The sequence below is a fragment of the Archocentrus centrarchus genome, chromosome 13 (assembly GCF_007364275.1).
Source record: "Archocentrus centrarchus isolate MPI-CPG fArcCen1 chromosome 13, fArcCen1, whole genome shotgun sequence".
NCBI lineage: Eukaryota > Metazoa > Chordata > Actinopteri > Cichliformes > Cichlidae > Archocentrus > Archocentrus centrarchus.
This window is the reverse complement of record NC_044358.1, coordinates 6,119,656-6,141,674: the sequence shown is the minus strand read 5'-3', so window position 1 is coordinate 6,141,674 and position 22,019 is coordinate 6,119,656. Positions and strand designations below refer to the sequence as shown.

Here is a 22,019-nt window from a genome sequence, read left to right as displayed (position 1 = left end):
AATCTGTGTGCCACATGAGCACACAGACAATCTGTGAGAACCAGAATTCTGCCTGAGTTGTAAGGGATCAAATACTTATTTTACTCAATGATATGCAAATCAAATTATAACTTTTATGTAATGTGTTTTTTCTAGATCTGTGTTTATATTCTGTCTCTATCCATTAAAATGAAAGTACCACAAAATTAGAAAAGGCTCATTTCTTTGTGAGTAAACTTCTAGTTTGCAGCTCCATCACTGAGGCACTGAACATTGTTGTTCCTTCTAAAATTCCATCTATGTTAGCTACTTGTTACCTACAGTGGAGACTAAAAGAAGGATAATTCATTATTTTTCTTCCTGACAAACATTCAAACTACACTTGAAATAGCATGGTTTCCAAATCACATTCTGCTTCACCTGAAATACAGCACTGCCATTTTTATGACACACATGCACACATGCTTTCTCACCGGTGCGGGCATTGATGGTGAAGAAATTCTGTGGGTTTCCACTAACAATGCGGTAGTTGAGCCTATCAGCCATAGTGGGAGGTGTGGCATCAGGATCTTGGGCCTGGATCTGGATCACAGAAACATCCCGTGGAGAATTCTCAGGCACTGAGGTTCGGTACAGCGGTTCGGATGTCAGCGGGGCGTTGTCATTAACATCCTCCACCTGGATGAATATATCAATACTGGTGAACTGGGGAACCACACCGTGGTCACTGGCATAAACTGTTAGCCAATAGGAGTCCTTGCTCTCTCGATCCAACATATCAGTGGTGTAGATCACACCTGATGGAGGAAAAGACAAAAAGAGCAAATACTTAATATGAAAGTATCTAAAAAGGAAAGTCAAGTATTAAAGTTATACCGAGGCTGTTTCACACTCTAGCTGTGTAGCTGGCTAGTTCTATTTTCAGCCAGAATAGAGTTTTTGGTTCCAGAGTAACACATTACTGTAATTACATCACATTTTCAATAACACAGTAACACATTCATTAAGTTTTTTGAAGGCGTTTCATCATTTATACAAGGGGCTTCTTCCATTCTAAAACCAAAAGGTGGAGAGTCCCAGGTATTTAAACCGTAGTGTGGGTTTTCCCATTGGAAGTGGTCATTGACCCACTATTGTTCATGTGCATTATCACATAAGCCATGATGTGAAAAAAAGGCATGGGTCATTACCATCAGGGTTTGGGTGAAACTACTGTAAGACTTTGCCCCATCTGATCAAGTGACGTACTGAGATCACCTGTAGGTGAAGTAGGGTGTGAGTTGGGGTTGAGGCATCTGGGAAGGTAAGCCTCCTGTAAGCCACCACCTCTGTTCAGTGACGGTCATGAACAGTGGCATCCTATCATATCCTTTAGGTGCAGATGTATAACTGAGTCTTGAACTGTCGAGGAGCCTTTTCTGTGTTGTGCCATGCATTTGTGAAGTGGCTGTTTGGTTTTGCCAATGCAAAGGTCCGAGCACTCCTCACTGCACTGCACAGCATACATGACATTTCTTAGCTTGTGTTTAGGAGTTTTGCCCTTGGGATTAACCAGTTGTTGTCTTATGTTGGGGCTGGGTCAGAAGTACACTGGGATGTCATACTTGGAGAAAATTCTCCTGGGTTTCTTTGACAAACCTGCCACATAAGGGATGACATTGTTGTTCTGTCTGTCATTCTCTCTCTCCCTAGTTTGTTTCTGACCTTCTTTCCTGTGCATCTTTGCTAATTTGAGGAATATATGTGTGTTCCTTTTCTCTTCTGCCTTAGAGGGAACATTTTATGCCTGGTGTTGCAGGGTCCTGATCACCCCGAGTTTGTATTCCAGTAGGTAGTGAGAGTCAAACAGAAGGTACTGGTCTGTGTGTGTGGGCTTCCAATAAACTTTCTTCACTGTGCACAGCACAGTCCAGGAATGGTAACCTATTATCCTTGGCATCCTCCCTGGTGAACTATATGTTTTTATCCACTGAGCTGATGTGGTCAGTGAAGACTTCTACTTCTTGGGTTTTGATTTTGACCCAGGTGTCATGCACACATCTATATCAGTGGCTAGGTGCTATCCCTTTGAAGTAGCAAATAGCTTTACTTTCCACTTCCTTGAGGTAAAAGTTGGCTACAATGGGAGACACTTGGGAGCCAATGGCACATCTATGCTTTTGCCTGTAGAAACCTTTCTTGTATTTGATATGTGGTAGTAAGCAGAGGTCTAACAGTTTGCAAATCTGACGGGGGGTTAAACTGGTTCTGTTTTGTCTTGTTGTAGTTGTTTTCTGACAGTCTCCACTCCCTCAGTTGTAGGTATCCAAGTGAAAAGCAAATCAACATCCAATAAGATAACAACATAAGATTGTGGACCTTGTTGGTAAAGTCTGTGTAGTTTTCCATGTAATGGATTGTCTTACCCACACGCAGAGATAATAGAAAATGCTATAGCTGATGGAGTTTATACTGCTAACAGTGGGTCTGAGTGGGACTCCTTCTTTTTGGATCTTCAGAAGTCCATATATATATATGCATGTAAGCATACATTGTGATTAAGAGCGCATTCACACATTAAGGCTTAATAAATTACATTTGCTTTTTATTTATTCTCAAATTGATAAGCATATGTGGCTGCTGCGACATATAAAATCTGAGTTTTTAAGTGATTGGTTACTTAGTTTTGGCAATAAAAAATCATGCCGGGGGGGGGGGGGGGGGGGGGGGGGGGTCTGAAATGCACCCGGCCAGATCACCAGAAGCCAAGCTTTATTAAAGCTCAAGTCTAGTAAAATAACAGTATTCATTATGGGGTTGGAAGGACATGTTTTTAATGTTCCTGCATGCACCAATAAACATGTCAGCTAATATCAACAGTACAGTTAAAATCTTGAACACTTTGACAGTTATTGCACATAGACTGATCATATACATGGCCTCCCATATGCAAAGAAACTTCATCGTTTTTCAACTTTAAAACATTTCTTCAGTATTCTTTTGTGATGAAGGAGACCGTGCTGCATGTTTGAGGTAAAATATCACAGTTAATATACTAGTAATTTGTCTTTTCATTTTATAACCACGCAGCAAAAATATTAACTCTAGTAACTCAGCTGTCAATATTATTTCCATGGCATATAACATATAAAAGCTAACATGTTATTGAGTTGAGTAGAATATTAGTCAGAAACCCCTATGGTCATAAAGAAATGTCTAACTATACATCTTGCCATAATAATGTCAATCACAGCCAGTGACAGTATTCCCCCTGGTTTATATTTACTATGACTTTAACATTTCTTATTTGTACCACCTAAAGATTCTACTGCCAGGAGGCTGAGAGTAGCACTGGCAGTGGACAGTATTTTTTCTTCCTACACTTGTGCTACAATTAGCTGATTTCAGTTTGTGTACCAGGAGGAGTAAATGGAGGAGTGATCTACAGCTTTTGAGGAATGGAGATACGGATATTATTTTTATTTTTATTGCATGAAAGAACAAGAGTACAATGGTGATATGCAAACTGTGTCCAGGACAGAAACAACTACATTATACTGCTAAGACAACTTTGGCTCTTTACAGACTTTACAGACTGTCTTTACAGACTGCACACTAACAGAAAGTTAGCCAGGAGCCCAGAGAGATGTTAAAGCTGAGTGTATGCCAACCCCAGCCAAGCAGCCAGACCCTGAACTTCAACAGGTAACAAAAGCGATGATGAGCCGTCAGCCTTGTAGCATTATAGCCTTCCGTTCTACTATTACATGTTTCCACATTAGAATCAGTGTGGCAGCTGCTCTGAAGTCTCTTTGGGCTGGTTTTTATCTTTGCATTGTGTTGTCAGTTTTGTGTACATACATAAAAACTAAAAGAAAGATTGTGTGACCTGGTTAGGATATTGATTTATGCTGGTGTGTGGAACTGTAGCCTGAGGTTTATTTTGTTAACTGGTAATTACGTGACATGCATGCATGCAGAGCAACACAAAAGTAATGTAGTGAGTAGTGTAATTGCTTTCTTCAGCAAGTGATTAAGTAATATACTGCATTACTTTTAAGTAAAGTCATGAGTAGAAAGAGTGAAATGGTGGGGAAGACAGAAACAGTCTGAGTCTGTATTGGTAAAAACCCACAAACACTTCATTGCACTAATATATGTCTGTGCACAGGTTCTACTACTAGCACAACGTTCTTTCACATACCAAAGTTGACGTGACTATTACAGTACCCCCAGACTAACCTGGAAAGTAATTTTATCAGTAATATTTTTCATAATATCACTGATTACAAGTTGAGATGAAAGGAATTTGGATACATGAGAAAGCTCCAGAAAAAAACTGCAGTGAATGCTCAGTGGATATATTTTATTACACACACTTAGCAGCCAAATCATTTTGGCAAGTGTTTCATCAAGATAGATAAAGTAAAAGTCGCTTAAGTCGAACTTGCACAAATTGGATTGTTGATGCCTTCTGTAGGTCCCAATTATTCCTAACATTAATTCCAATAAAAATCATCTCCTAAATTGGATCATACAAGTTGGATTTTCGCCTACCTCGGATGAAAAGTCTGGTCCCATTTTAATACATTTCCAGTTAAATCTGATCGCATAATCAGATGAGTTTAGCGCTAAAGCCCTCCTCAGCTCCCGTCACGCCCTCTTCCAGTATGATCTATGCAAACTCCATGTATTGGCTTGTTCGTGCACAACTACACACACTGTTGCTTTAGTGCCTAGACAGTCACGTGACATCTGGATTGGCTGCACTGGGCGAAACAGTTAATTTCACCAGAAACAATCATGGCAAGTGCAGGAGTCAAGCATAAACTACAAACTCGCCCTTACGAGCAGAAATACGGGATTATAAAATCTGCAGAAGCAAATCAAGCAGAAAGCCATTGCCGCAAAATTCAATATTAGACCCCAAACTGTCTGATATTTTGTAGAATTTTGAAGAATCTGATTTTATCTGACTAACACACAAGATGGATTTGTTACAAGTTGGATGAAACTCCATGGGCCATTTCAATACGACTTAGCTGATGTTTCACACCTACATACATTATACTGCCCAAAATATTTGCTCGTCTGCCTTCACACGCATATGAACTTGAGTAACATCCCATTCTTAATCCACAGGGTTTAACACGATGTCGGCCCACCCATTGCAGCTATAACAACTTCAACTCTTCTTAGAAGGCTTTCCACAAGGTTTAGGAGTGTGTTTATGAGAATTCTTGACCATTATTCCAGAAGCACATTTGTAAAGTCAGACACTTATGTTGGATGAGAACACCTGGCTTGGAGTCTCCACTCTATTTGATAACAAAGTTGTTCTATTGGGTTGAGGTCAGGACTCTGTGCAGGCCAGGCAAGTTCTTCCACACCAAACTGGCTCATCCATGTCTTTATGGACCTGCTTTGTGCACTGGTGCGCAGTCATGTTGGAACAGGAAGGGGCCGTACCCGAACTGTTCCCACAAAGTAGAAATTGTCCAAAATGTCTTTGTATGCTGAAACACTAAGAGTTCATTTCACTGGAACTAAAAGGCTGAGTACAACTCCTGAAAAACAACCCCACAGTATGATGCTCCCTCCACCAAACTTTACACTTGGCATAATGTTAAGGTGGCAACACACAGACAGGCTGCAGCTTCTCGAGCTCTTGACAGTGTCAGTGGTTCATTTGTTTTTAATAATAGTAGTTGTTTTACTTTTGTAAATACCTTGACCCAATCTTCGTTCATACGTTAACCATGCTCTGGGAGATGAAGAGCCAGATGGAGGTGGACTTGTCTCTCAACACCAAAGTGGAACTGGGTTGGCTAAGCCTTTTCAGGACAGCACCATGGTGCTCCGTTTTATGGCGACGGTGTAGCCATAAACAGAAGTGAGGCAAGCACAGAGGCCTGCTAACTAAGCTAAAGGCTAATGCTACAAATTACTTAGCCAGTGAATTCACAGCAGTGCTCATCATAGCTATTTACATCCCCCCAAGCACTAATGCTAATAAGGCGCTTGGGGAGCTAGATTGCTGTATATCCTCTCTCCAAAACAAACACCCTGACGCTCTGTACATGATTGGGGGTGACTTTAATCACGTCGAGCTGTCGGACACAATGCCAGGGTTCCACAGCACATCACCATTGGGACGGGGGGGCAATACTTTGGATTGTGTTTACACAAACAGGTGTGATACATACCCTGTCCCTCACACCCACCTTTGACTTTCAGATCAAATTTCCATTTTGCTTGTCCCCTCCTACAACCTCCTCTGGAGGACAATCAAACCAACACAAAGGACAGTCACTGTGTAGCCCACTGATGCTACCTCTGTGCTCCAGGACAGTTTTACATGTGGTCCATCTTTAGAGAAGCTGCAACAAAAGGGATTAAAGTGGACATGGAAGAGTATGTATCAGCCATCAACAGCTAAATCAGTAAGTGTGTTGATGATGCCACCTCCACCAGAACATTCACCATTGGCCCCAACCAGAAGCCTTGGATGAGTGCAGAGTTTAGATGCCTTCTGAGAGCATGGGATTCTGCATTCAGGTGATGCAGCTGCATTAAGAACTGCAAGGAGAACTCTAGATGTCGGTATCAAGACAGCCAAAGCTGTATATGGCTTAAAGATCCAGGGTCACTTCAACACCAGTGACTCCTGGAGGATGTGGGCAGGTATCAGGAGCATCACAGACTACAGTAGGAAAGATGTATGTTCCAGGGATTCATCTCTACTCTTAACACCTTTTTTTCACGCTTTGAGGCATCTAACAAATCCCCCACTATCCAACTAACCTCATCACCAGACGAGCAGCATCCCAGACACGTGACTGAGAAGGTCAGGAGGTCATTCCAGAGAGTGAAAATCCGCAAGGCTACAGGACCAGACAACATCGCTGGCTGTGCCCGAATTGAACACACCAGCTCTCTGAGGTACCTACTGACATCTTTAACACCTCACTCTCACAGGCAATTGTCCCATCCTGTTTAACGATGGCAACAATCATCCCTGTTCCTAAGACCTCATCTGTGTCATGCCTGAAGGACTATAAGCCAGTAGAAGTGTTTTGAGCAGCTGGTCATGGAACAGATCAAACCATCTCTCCCAGCACTGACCCCCTCCAGTATCCCATTTATCCTGCTCTAAAATGCAGTATTTTCATGCAACCTTTGAACAACACAAAGTTAATACCTCAGTTTTTTTTTTTTTTTTTTTTTTTTTGCAGGACATAACTTCACGTTATATAAAGATCCAAAATCTGATTTAAAAATGTAAGCTTTAAATTTCTAGTTTATCAAATGTCACTTAGCAGTCTTTATCTTTAAATCTAACCTCTCTTCTTCCTCTCCTGTCCTCTTTCTTACATCTTTCTCCATCTTTGAGTGAACTTCTCTCTCATTCTTTTCTCTCCCTGGAAATACAGCAGCTGGGCCTTTAGCTAGCAGACACATTGTGACAAACTGCAGACACTTTGTGTGTTTACTGATATTTGTTGACCATTTAGAAATTAAAACTACCTGCCAGAAATTAGGTAATTGAAATTACCTGCCAGAACACGCTACCCCTTTTATTTTCACTCCTCTTCTGTAGCACTGGCTAAGATGCTGAAGTACCATGACCACAACTCCTATAGTTTTGGTCTACTTTAACCCCTGAGTACAGCACTGTAAATGATGAATACATTAAATGTTTTTGCGTCTCTCAAGTCTTTGTATGTGATAAGCCAGGGATGAATACACCAGTACAATTGTCCCTTATGTGTTATTGTTCCCTCCATTTAGGCTCAGTTTGGTTTGATGTTTCAAGGTGCAGTGACCGCAAATAAAATCTTCCCTCCAGCGTTTTAAACCTAAAGTAACGAGCCTGTTTTGAAAATGTAGGGAATAGAAATGTATTTGACTATCATCTAGCTGGTTCATTTGAATCTTCTCTCTCTGGCTGTGATTGGTTTATACATTATAGGGTGTTTGAAATTAACTCAGACATATTTCAGCCAATTAAAACCAATTTATCCAATTTATCTGTCAGTGTCACTGATATCTGTGATTTTGAGGATGGGCATGTGAAACAAAAACACAGCTGCAATTAGCTAACTTCAAGTAAGTTAGGAAATTCCATCATCACGGTTTAAACTATTTACGCTGCCATTTGCAGTTTAAATCTACTCCTGCCTGCCTATGTCTCACACACACATACTGATGCACAACAGACAGTGGTCCCAGACTCTGACAGTGAACCACGTGTCTGTCAGATTGTCAGGATAAAATGTCTCTGCACCACTTACTGGACATACAGCTGAACACTCGAACAATTTTCTGAGCTCTGCTGCTGCAAAGACAAATACAGAAAATCTTTACAATGTCAAACTACAAAGCCTGCAGTCATTTTAGATATAAGATCCTTAATATCATAGTTAGATTTTGATTATTGAACTCTTCCTTTTTTTGCTTTTTCTGTTAACTGAGCTCCTTCTTAAGTGTAATTTCTCAGTTTTAAAGCTGTGCTGTTTTATGATGTTGTATTTATTAGTGCTGGTGGGTTCAAGGATCATCCAGGTTAATGAGTCAAATCTTCCCTATGAATCATGAATCACAAATCCAAGGTCTCCATTAACCCGGATCATATGAGTCCTCTGACTAGATGCTGCTGCTAAGTACAAAAGGTATTATAATAAAGATCAGCAGATGGAGGGGTAGCGGACTCACTGGAAACAACGCGCACCCAGGTCATTCGGCTGAACCGGGTCACTGATGTCACCCCAGTCAGTGATTTAAGGAAATAATAAGTTAAATATTCCGCTAAAGAGATACTTAAACACACTGGTGTTCATTATGTGGGTGATTTTATGCACAAGCTATTGTCATTTGCACATTTAGCCTATTTAATATATTTTTATTAATTTCCAAACTGCATTTTTTGCTATTTATCTCTGTATTTTATTGTTTTACAGTATATTCATCTTAAACCTTTTGTACATTTGTCATTCTTTGCTTTTAATTTGGTTGTTCTACATTTATTATATTTTCATTTTTGCTATCTTGTAATTGCAATTTTTAAATTTTGTTCAGGTTGTAATTTGTGTTTAAGGCTTGTCTTTTGGTTTGTGAAATTGAAATTAAAATAAAAATGTGACCTAAAAAGGTAGCATGATGGTGTGGTGGTTAGCACTGTTGCCTCCTAGCCAGAAGGTTGGGGTTTGAATCCACCTTGGCCCGGGCCTTTCTGTGTGGAGTTTGCATGTTCTCCCTGTGTTTGCGTGGGTTTTCTCTGGGTACTCTGGTTTCCTCCCACAGTCCAAAGGTGTGGGGTTTGGATAATTCTGAATTGGCCATTGCTGTGGGAATGGTTGTCTGTGTCTCTGTGTTAGCCCTTCCACAGGCTGCTGACCTGTACAGTGTCTTGTCCCATGACAGCTGGAATAGGATCCAGCCCCCCTCCCCTAAAACCCTGAACAGGATAAGTGGAAGAGAATGGATGGATGTGAAATTGAAATGTGAAAGCTAATTAAGCTTATGTTGGGGATTGGTGTGTCTGTGAGTGACTCAGATTAACCCATTAAGTCCATAAAATGAACACAGTTTACCACCACTAGTATTTATTTGAGCTAGATTTTGTTTTAATGCTTTGGCTCCTGTAACAGATCTTATCTCATTCATGGACACCACAACAGCGGATTTTAAATCAAAGATGGAAATTCTGATTTTCAGCTTTAATTTGGGGGTTTAACAAAAGAACTGCATTAAATGTTTAGGAATTACAACCATTTTTATACATAGTCCCCCATTTTCCTTTACAGAAGGTCAAAAATAATTGGACAAACTAGCATAATTTTAAAGATAAAGAATGCTTTAATATTTGGATGCAAATCCGTTCCAGTCAATTACTGCCTGAAGTCTAGAACCTAAAGACTTTATCATGTGCTTCCTCCCTCTGCCAGGCCTATTTGCAGTTTTGCAGCATCTGGCTGAATCTGAGCAGAGTGTACCCTGCATGCTTCAGAATTCATCCTGTTACTTCTATCAGCAGTCACATCTTTAAAAACACTAGTGACCACTGGCAGCCATATACTGTACACCCATGCCATAATACTGCAGCATGTTTCAAAGATTATGTGATATCTTTTGGATCAAGAGATGTTCCTTTCCTTCTCTATACTTCTGTCTTCTCATCATTTTGATACAAGTTAATCCTGGTGTCATCTCTTCAAATAATTTTATTTTTTCCAGAACTGGGCAAGCTCTTTTAGCTATTTTCTTGCAAAGTTTGCCTTTCATATTCTTGAGTGTGGTTTACACCTTGTTGTAAACTTTCTGTATTCACATTCATGAAGTGATCTTATGATTGTGTCATGGTCCTGGGTCTTGGACCCAGCATTTGTGCCTGTGTTCCTTGTACTGTTGTACTGTACTACAATGTTTGTAGGTTTTGTCTGCCTCTGAATTTTCCACACTTGATTCATCAACATTGTTTGTTGCCATTTGTTGGAATTCCTCTTTGCGAAAATAAAGGTTATTTGGTTTTTTATTGTTGTTGTTTTTATTCATGCTGTCAATTGAGTCTCCATTTTGGGTCCATACTTTCCACTATAAATGCCAGATTGTAGACTTTGACAATAGCAATACGCCTACAGTACCTCCTTAAGAATGTTCTTGAATTGGCTAGAAGTTGTGAAGGGGTTTCTCTCATCCAAGGAAAAATATTGTCATCATTGATTATATTTGCCTTCTGTGGTCTTCCAGGTGGTCAGTGCACTCCTTCATTTTTGGAATGCACCAGATTGTTGATTTGGCTACTCCTGAAGTTTTTGATTTATTTTTGTTGTTCAACGTAATGATTGCATCGGTCACTTGCTCTGGCATGGACGATTGTTTAATTGAGTTAAATACTGTAGGGTCTTTGCCTTGCAGTATAAAGCACCTTGAGGCGACTGTTGTGATTTGACAGTTCTCGTGAACAGTTATCAAAAGCAAGTACAACAACTGGAAAAATATATTTTTCTTGTGTCTTTAAATATTTAGCTTTCTATGCATGCATTATGGATAGGAATTTTCACGTTTCAGTAGAAAGAGTTTGTTTTCATTGTTGCTAAAAATGTTTTAAAATGGTAATAAAACATTAATATATAATTAACTTTGTGTGATATAATAAAGCTTTACATGCCACTTTCTGGCAGATATTTCATCTTATAATTTACACAACATTGTCCTACAGCCACTGAAGGACCTGAGCTTCCACAGTAGATATAGACAATGTTGGTATTCCTGGACCACTGAGGTTGCAGTCTATGAGTATACTTATGAGTATCTGTAGTCCTCAACTACCTCAATAACTGTTCCACCAGCCTGGTCTCATGGCAGTTTGCAAAACAGTCATGAAAAATTAATACTTTTTTCATGTTCATGGACACAAATTGTTACCTTTTTTCACAGTGAATTTGTAAGTAATGCTTTTCAATAGGAAATGCATCTGTACTCAACCTCTTGCCCATCAATATGTCAACTACTCTTGTCTGCACAAGTCCAGACCATCCAACCTTGCCTCTCTAACTTTGTCTCCAAACTGCCCAACCTGAGCTGTCCCTCTAATACTCATTTCTAATCTTGTCCATCCTGGTCACTCCCATTGAAAACCTTTGCAACTCTGCCATCTCCAGCTCAACCTCCTGATATGATATGCTAGATCATACCATCTTGTAAACCTTCTCTTACACTCTTGCTGCTATCCTTCTGTCACAACTCACCCCTGACACTTGTCTCCACCCTGCCTGAACTCTTTTCTTCACCTCTCTTGTGCACTCTGAAAATACCAAAATCCTTTTGTGGAGTTTGCCCACGTAATGGGGGCTACAGGACTGACTCCATGGGAAGCAATGGTTATGGATGAAAAACCCAGGAGGTCAGCAAAGACAGACTATGAGGAGGCTATTACTTAGAAATGAGGAGCAGGAAGCCTTTATCAGAGTGCTGTTAAGTTGGCCTCTTTGATGGTGATTATGGGTTCCTCTAGCTATGAGCAGGGATTAGCACTCGGAACCCACAGGTAAATCCCTCATTAGCCCACTAGAATTAGAGCGATAAAGTGCTGAGCCACAATGTGTGGAGAGGAATCATATCTGTGAGCAATACAGACAACACAGCAGGTAAGTATAGCTAAAGGTTCACACATGAATAAGAGAGGGTTTCCTTTTCTCATGACACTTTGCAGAAATGTAGGGCAGCAGTGAGGGAAAAAGACAAAAACATAGGATATAGCATAGTATAAAAATGCTAAGATCATGTCTTGTTTGCAGGACACACAGCAGTAATACAGTAACCATTTAGAGTGAAAGTGCGTTATGACTGTTATGAGCCCAATAATAGCCTGGCCTACTTATCTGATATAGCTGCCATCTTATCAGAAAAAACACAGTATAAAATCATGGTCTTAATAAGTCAGTATGAATAAGCAAAGTAGGATGGCACACACAGTTTAGTGGTACAGAATTCAGTCATCTTGCTTAGAAACAGGAGTAAAAGGAAAAAGCCTTAAATGGAGTTGTGCCTATGAAATTTACAAGAGACCTCTTCAGACCTTTTTTTTCTTTCTTTCTTTCATACACAAACAATTGTTTACTGTCATTTTGTTCTATGTGTCAGTCTTTTATTCATACATATGATAAAAAATTATGTTTTCATTAACAGAAAAACAGAGAGCGTGTACTAGCATCATGGTCCTGGATCTTAGACACAGGGTTTCAACATTTTTTGTTTGATATTTAGAAGCACTGAAACAGAAATGACCAATTAATTAACTAATATATATAAAGACTTCTCTCTCTCTCTCTCTCTCTCTCTCTCTCTCTCTATGTATATATATATATATATATATATATATATATATATATATATATATATATATATATATATATATATATATATATACATATATATATATATATATATACACACACACACACAGACAATACATCTAGTAAGGGTCCTCCATGTTACACAAGCATACCTTGGAATATGAATGAGAAACATTGCCCAGATTAACAAGGTCTGCATCAAGTGTTGAGGAACCAGGACATAACAACAAGGATACAGCATAATTGGACACGAGATGAGAATAGGGAACTGTTGGAATGCTACTACACATGTAACCCCAGTGAAAGGGGTCTCATGAAGATAATGTAGGATTTATGGATTATTCAACAACCAAGACTGAAGACAACTAGTAGCTCAGTGTTCCAACATCCATAAGAAGCAACTGCTATTGCAACTAGAGATTGATGAGGTAAAACACAAATGCTATGGCAAGGAGGAGACAGGATATTAGGTCGGGGTGAGATATCATCATCCCCACACTCCAAGATTGGGTTCCAAGGTCCAAGAATAACTGGTACGTTGAATGCTAGAGCAGCTGACCTGAAGGAGAAGATCATAGTTAAGTTGGCAACCTGTACCTTCTGTGGCTGATTACAAGACTACATGAAGTACCCTCTGAAAATCTACTAGAAGATATGAATACAGCTCTATGGACAATCCCTGCTGCGACCATCACTGAAATCAACCAGCTCATCCATACCACAGCAACAGTCATCCTTGAGCTGTTTGGCATCTACTGGCTAAAGCAGCTAACTGCACTCCATGATCATCTGGCAGTACAAATAAACCAGCTGCTAATGGACAAGACACACCCAGCATGGCTAACTGAAGGCTGGACAGTCCTGATCCCCAAGGATCCTCTTGACCTACAGCCCAATGTATCAGTACTGGACATTAATGTCCAAATAGTTATCTGTGTATGTTTTTCTATGCAGTCCGTCAAGTGATATTGATGTTATTTATAGAAATCTGAGAATGTGGTAGCAAGCTAGGCAGTTAGCACAATGCTATCTAGCAAAAACTGTAACAAATAAACTGCTGAATTAGAGTTTAGCAAACTCCTCTGAAAGCAACATTTTTGTGGCATTTTAATGTCAGATACATTCAAAGGGTGCTTGGTAACCCTATAACGCCACGTGATACTTGCCCCTAAAAGCCGTGAACAGCTGGGTAATTTTTCTGTCCTATCAGAAAAATTCAAACGGTTTCTGAAAGCTGAGAAATTGCGCTTCACACCCAACATGGGGTTATTCTGGTAATTGTTGCCTGAAGTCCGCGAACGGTGGCACTTTTGAAGTACGCCGTGTTGCCGATGACATGTGCAGCGTTGTTGGTTTAAGCTACAGTACATACACACTGGAAGTGATTTGCAACGTGGTGACCAGAGACCATACAAAGTGAAAGACATTCCGCAACTTCAAGTGACTATTGACAAAACAAACGCCGGCAGCAGGAAGTGATTGTCATTTGTCTACATCTAGGTCAGCGACTGAAGCGACTGCCAATGAGAGTGAAGAATACATATAAGCTGGTAGTAAATAGCTTTTGAAGGTTACCGAAGCAGCCAGAGCCTAGAATGTCCACAGGCAACCAGCAATGAGCTTCAAAGTGATGCACAACAAGCAAATTGCTTTCAGTGTGGACTTTAGACTAGAAGCAAGCGGCAGTAGAGGTGTCTGTGGTGGGTAAGACAGCCTTATCAAATCTGTGGTGATAAACTGCAGATGCAGGTAGCCCCTTAACTGGCAAGGGCCCGGTGACGGGCCGTTTGTAGTCTCTTTTATATGGCAGGCTAGACCCTCCCATTTTTAATTGACACGTCATTCGGCCAATCATGTAACTGGCTGCACCAAATCACCTGACAAAGCTACGTGACGCCCTCTGAGTATTATTGGCTCTGGGAAACCCATTTCTTAACATTATTGGCCGAATGAGGTGTCAGTCAAAATGGGCGGGTCTAGCCTGCCATATAAATGCACTTCATTCGGCCCGCGGACCAGACGCAGCCGATTAATAGGCTATGAAATCGGTTGTTCAGAGCCAATAATAACCAGAGGGTGTTATGTAGTTGTTTCAGGTGATTTTATTTGCTGCCAGTTAAGGGGTTAAGGTAGAAACTTGTGTTAGCACTTGTTTTGAAGAGTGGTCATAACAAATCGAGACACCACTAGTTTTTTTTTTTTTTTTATTTGGTGACAGAAATGAGCAACAATTTATGCTATGGAGCACTAAAGATCCATCCATCCTCTTATCCTGTTGTGGGGGAAGCTGGAGCCTATCCCAGCTGATACAGGGTGAGAGTCAGGATACACCCTGTACAAGGCACCAGCCTGTCACTGGGCCAACACAGAGAGACAGACAACCATTCACACCTATGGGCAATTTAGAGTGACCAATTAACCTAACCCCAGTAACCACGTGTCTTTGGACTGTGGGAGGAAACCCACGCAGACACGTGGAGAATATGCAAACTCCACACAGAGAGGCCCAGGGTGGAATTGAGCCCAGGCCTGGACACCATTCTTGCTGTGTGAGTGCTAACCACCATGCTGCCCTCGCTGTCGCAGCGAAATAAGACTCCAGTGTTTCGCAAGAGAGTGCAAGACATGAAAGACCAGAACAGAACATTTGTAAACATAAAAAATATGTAGTAAACTTCAGTTGGGCTTAAAATTGTGGTGCTTTTATAGACTAATCAGGTCAGAGGCAAATAAACCTTGATTCTGATTCATGAGAGTTACTGAATTTGCTCTAGCTGATATCATGGATGCTCATACAGTAGACCTTTCCATACTTCTCTGAATCAGTCACCAACCCTTTAGTAATTTGGGCAATATTTCTTTCCCACAGTTAATATTACAGTGATCACAGTGATCTACTGTTTGCTGTTGTTTTGTTTTTTTTCCTTTTTTAATATACAGTCATTGTTATATGATTGTAGGTGGAAGCAGAGTTGGTTCATATCACCACTGGTTCATGCAGCAACCAGATCACCATTCTCCCCTAATGATGATGAATTTTACAGAGGAAAGGAAGATAAAAAAGTATCCTAACAGACTTGGACAAGGTGTGTGTGTGTGTGTGTGTGTGTGTGTGTGTGTGTGTGTGTGTGTGTGTGTGTGTGTTTGTGTGTGTTACAACAAATGTCTGTTTATCAAGCATATTTTATTTTTATTTTAATTTATTTAATTTACAATTAGTGTGCAGTTCTATTGCTTTTGCATGCTAAAAAATATTTAATCTGGTCCATTTATTGTTTATACATCTTAAAAGAACACTTAATGACTTATTAAAGTGGTGCAACTTCATTTCTACATGAAAGAGATAAAGTGTATTTCAATTAATACTATGGAGACTAGCTTAAAATATGTACTGTGCATCTTTCTGTGGAATGGAGTTTGGACAGGAACTACTTTCGCGATGCAAACTGACCTCATATGCATCATGATGAGTTTATTTGTGAGTGAACATTAATTAAGTCATCATGACTGCCATTGTTGAATGATTCACTCTTACATCACTAAATGTCGCAGTAGACGTTTTTTTTTTTAACAGCCATTTGAGTTCTTTGGATAAAACAATGCATATGCTGTAAATACACTGCTTGGATTATTATTATGCTTGATGTCCATGACCACTGGTTGATATACAGTGTCTTTCATCATAATATAAAATTAATATATATCAAATTAAGACTGCTAATTATAAAACACTTACTTTACATGTGCTTCTTATGGTATTAAAACACGTACCTAATGTAATTCATGTGCATCCCACCATTTTAAAATAACTTGTATCCAAACACTGGTGGTGAAAAATGAAGCAAGCAAGAGTTGCATACCAATAAGAAAAATATAAAATTTTATCAGACACATCCTGTATTTGTCTCACTTTGTTTTATGTTAATTAAAGAAGGGGAGAACAATAGTTTGAAATGACGAGTAAGAGAAAGATGGGTCTGAAGAAGAGATGCATTTAGTGTTGTTGAACATGATGGTGACAAAAATCAACTCAGTGATATGAGTGAGAAGTTTCAATATGTGGTTTGATGTATATTTAGCATAATGTGTTGACTTAAACAAGTAACACTGTTCTTACAGTCTGTTAATAACCAAATGTGGTGCACTCCTGAAACTTTTGTATTTTGCATTGACAGCTTAACAAAATGCTGTACATTTAGGATATTCTTTTACACTGCCAATGTATGAATGTCAGGGGGGAAAAGTCATTCTAATTTGCCGTGCGCTTAAATTGATACCTATTCTATTCTTGTATTCTTCAAGTGAGCTCTGAAGAAAAAATATTATTTTTATTTTGAAACGGGAGCCTGAAAATCAGCTTGAGCTGTTGAGAAATGCTTTCTCAGATAACACCTCTAGGAGTTAACAGAAAGTGTTAATTGTGTGCAGAGGCACACAAGTTCACAGTTTGAGTTATTAAACATTTGTGACAGCTGATTATTACTGTACTATATTGTAACACTGGTGATATTTCCATACTGATGTGACTGACAACAAGCCTCATGACCAAAATCAACAATGAGTTAATTATATTAATAAGAGTTTGTTACCAAATGCTGATATGTTTCATTCATTTGTGGCATTGAGCCCTATTGCTGTTTGGCTGGTCTTCTGATAGAATTAATTGACAATATGAGTAACATTCTATTCAATTTATTTATATTGATTCCTGCCTGCTTCAGTCTGTAGGTCAAAGTGCCCTTGGGCAAGATACTGAACCCCAAGTTGCTCTCCGATGCAACTGTCAGAGTATGAATGTTTATGAATGTTAGGTAGTAAGCACTTTGATACAGAAAACAAACAGTGTGTGTGAATGCAAACATGTTGTATAAAGCACTTTGAGTGCTCAACTAGACTAGAAAAGAACTAGTCCATTTTACCCCCTATGAGCAGCACTTGGTGACAGTGGGACAGAAAAACTCCCTTTTAACAGGAAGAAACCTCCATCAGAACCAGGCTCAGGGAGGGGCAGTCATCTGCTGTGATCGGTTGTGGGTGAGGGGAATACTGAAAATCACCAGACCTGTAACCTTAGGATAGAAATAGCCAAATGAGTAACTGTATGAGAGTGAATTGGGTCTCAATTCTCAATTTATTTACTCTTTTGAAACAGTAAAACATTGTGAAGGGCAGTGCAAAAGTGAAATGTTGATTCCTGATACAAATCTCTCTTTATAGTTTTATGGTATTGTAAATACAGGCAGCTTACCAGAAAGTTTTTCACAGAACCAACCTAGTATGATTTAAATTTATGTAACTACACAGTGTGGAAATTACTGACATAAATAGGTTTAGTACAGCTACAGCCTCTTAAAATGACAGGACCATGGCGGATCCCCGGCTGGTCCTTGATTGTAATGAGCTTCCCCATCTGTCACGTAGACAATGCCACCGTGAGTGGTAATGCCCCTAAGAAGAGTTTAGGAAAAGTGGTGGTAATGTATATCCACCAGGGGGAGCAGTGATAATGGAAGCACATTCATTTACAGCTTACTTTGCTGTATATTCATGCATCTCAGATTTGCTCAGGCATTCAATAATTGCAGTAGAAAAATAAAGGTGAACCTTTCTATAAAACACTGATACAGATATTTGCTTGCAGCAAATAAAGTAGAGGTTGTGCCCAACAAACAAGCAAAACACAACACAGAAAGTGATGCTTGCACACAATGGTTATTGCTGACTAATGTTTCTCAAGATGAAAGAATTAACATACTGAACATTAACAACATTTAACTGTTGTTAATGTTTTTATACAAAAAAGTAAAGTTGAAATTTTAACCTGAATTGATTATTGCTGTGTCTTGTTAGAGACGGGTCCAATTTAGATGTGATAAACAAAGAAAAAAAAAAAAAAAGGGGGGGGGGGGGGGGGGGGGAATCCAACAGCGAGCACTGAGATTATACAACAATACTGTATGTGTGTGTTTATTCTGCTCTACAACACTGACATGTAGGTAATTAATGTAGGGTCTTTACCTTACAATATAAAGCGCCTTGAGGCGACTGTTTGTTGTGATTTGGCGCTATATAAATAAAACTGAATTACATTGAATGTTGGCTTTCCAAATAAATCAACAGTCATAGCAGCAACAATTACAGTCTTCCAAGCTTACTTTTGGCATTACTCAATGCACTAAATAGTCTGCTGCTAATCTTTGTGTATCACCTTTGTGTGATTCATTTTGATGCTCTGCTCTGCTGTAGTTCCCATTGCCAGGCCACAAGTTTAGCGTTGTGGATATAGTAATCACAGCTATAGTGTGCATGTGCCAGTACCCCATTTTCAAAAAGTAGCATTCTCGCCCATTTTTACTCACTGTACATTTATCAGTACATTTACTGTATAGATGTAGGACCACAGTAGACTGAAAAAAATCACAATTTTATCTGTGTAACCAAGAGATTATTACGAACTGATCTCTGTTTTATACATTTTCTATATTGTATATCTTGTGATTGTGTAGACAGGAAACTGTCTTAAAATGCTGGAACCTCAAGAACCTTTCCTACAAAAGGTATTACATAGATGTCGTAGCACTACTTTTACTAATAAAAATCACTTTGTGTTATCTTTTAAATCTCTCCTAAAAAAGTGCAGTCTGAAAGGGGCACTCGAAAAAAGAAATTAAAATTAAAATGAGGGGTTTTTGCTTTTCTAGTTTTAGTGCTTGTTGTTCAGCTGTTGTGCATCATTTGCATCACAGTGAAACTTTTGTCACCTCTTAATTATTCAGTGTGTGAACTTTCTCAGTGTGAATGCCATTGTTATGTTTTGTCCTTTAATATAATTAATCACAGGAGATTTGTCTGGTTACTGCTAAAATCCTGTTTTTAAAAGTATGCAACCCAGAGTGTATTAATAAAACTGGTTTTAAGACAGCAAACTTTGTGACATCATGTTGAATTTATAATAAAGTGCAACTTAAAAATATGCAGAAGTCATTTACAATTGGTGGAATGATTTGACTAGTTAGAATATGCCTGTTTAGTTTATTTAGGTCTGTGTAGCAATGCACAGCTTCATCCATCCATCCATTCTCTTCCGCTTATCCGGGGCTGGGTTGCGGGGGCAGGAGCCTAAGCAGAGAAGCCCAGGCTTCCCTCTCCCCAGCCACCTCCTCCAGCTCATCCGGAGGGACCCCAAGGCATTCCCAGGCCAGCCGAGAGATATAATCTCCCCAGCGTGTCTTGGGTCTACCACGGGGCCTGCTCCCGGTGGGACATGCCTGGAACACCTCACCCAAGAGGCGGCCAGGAGGCATCCTAATCAGATGCCTGAGCCACGTCAACTGGCTCCTTTCGATGTGGAGGAGCAGCGGCGAAGGAAACTCATTTCTGCCGCTTGTATTCGCGATCTTATTCTTTTGGTCACTACCCAAAGCTCGTGACCATAGGTGAGGGTAGGAACGTAGATCGACCGGTAAATCAAGAGCGTCGCTTTTACACTAAGCTCCCTCTTCACCACGACAGACCGGTGCAGCGTCCGCATCACTGCAGAAGCAGCCCCAATCTGTCTGTTGATCTCCCGCTCCCTTCTCCCATCACTCGTGAACAAGATCCCGAGATAAAGTGCCTTAAGGCAACCATTTGCTGTGATTTGGCGCTACATAAATAAAATTGAAGTGAATTAAAAATCCACTGTACATTTGTCCCATTGTTGCCCCTCTAGTGCTCCCACTGAAATTGATTAATAACCCCCTCTGCTACTTAAATGACCAGATAAACTTTTTTGTGAACCTTTTTCTGAAATGGACTTGCCTGATGCATAATTTTTTCAGTTTGATTTTGTGGGTGTCTTTGAATCCAGCGGTCTGTAGGTTGATTATTTTCATTTCCATCAAACAAAGTTTTACCCATTACCATCCTGACACAACCCTAAAGAAATTTGTATCTCCTCACAGGAATGAATTGGGGAGTTTTGCTTGTTAACTGTATAAACAACTACACTATGGAGCCACTAACCCTAATCCTAATCCTAATCCAAACCATAACCTTTCCAAATTAACCTAAATAATTTCTTCCTTTAAATTATCAACATGTCTATTACGCCCCATTCCTGAGCAACAACTTTGAAAAAGACTGCTCACAGAACTCTTACCATTAATTAATACTATGATCAATTTATCTCTATTAACAGGCTATGTACCACTTTCAAGGCTGTTATTCAGGTGCCGTTTACACGAAGCCGTTTTCACTGGAAACGGTGTCGTTTTGATGCGTTTCAGCCTTTCATTTACACGATGGCGTTTCAGAAACGATCCGCGTTTACACGAGGACATGTGAAACGATGAAAACGATGTAGTTCCCATGCCAGGCCACAAGTTGGCGTTGGTTTTCTCTTTGCAAAGTTTGTTTACGGAAGACGCGCATGCGTGGAGTGACACAGTAGGTAGTGCGGCAAATTTTTCATTACTTACAAAACGGCCAATGTGAGAGGTTTTGTGTGGACCGATGATGAGGTTGGATCGCTGCTGCACACAACGCTGAATTACAAAACGGTAAAAACACAGGAAAAGCATAAGAAGCACTCGTGAATCCGCGAGTACTGTTTATCAGTTTGCGCGTGCGCGAAAAACTGGCCGTCGTAACCATAGTGCGCATGTGCGAGTCGAGCGTTTTCAAATCACCCCGGTTTCAAGTGTTTACACGAAAACGCAAGCCGGTGCGTTTCTGAAACGCTCCACTCTGGACCCCGTTTCTGAAACACATCATTTTCACTCTGTTGTCGTGTAAACGCAAGGCCGAAACGCATCAAAACGACACCGTTTCAAAATGAAAACGGTCTCGTGTAAACGGCACCTAAATCAGTACTTATAAAGGCTGACCCAGCTGAATGGGTGAGTGGTTGCCAAAGTTTGGACAATCAAACAATTGTCCAAAGTTTGGACAATAGTGTATCTAACAAGCCAGATGGCACAAATCAATTAGTTAAACTACAGGCATGTTTTAAAGACATAAAGGTTTGGATGTGCCATATTTTTCGCCTAAGTTCAGACCAAACTGAGGTTATTCCATTTGGCCATTTGCATTACCTTGGTCTCCAATAACATGGTGAGGAATGTGGGAGTCATTTTTTTATCAGGATATGTCCTACTGTGTGCACATAAAACAAATACGTAGGACTGTTTTTTTTTTTTTTTCATCTGCACAATATCCCTAAAA

The 22,019-nt window shown here is 39.9% G+C and overlaps 1 protein-coding gene across 1 annotated transcript in view; it reads right to left on the bottom strand.

Moving 5' to 3' along the window:
- fat3a (FAT atypical cadherin 3a) overlaps positions 1 to 22,019 on the bottom strand; it is a 217,265-nt gene that overhangs the window by 116,600 nt on the left and 78,646 nt on the right. Inside the window, 1 exon segment of the mRNA XM_030744086.1 lies at positions 453 to 776. Coding sequence (XP_030599946.1) covers positions 453 to 776 — 324 coding nt within the window.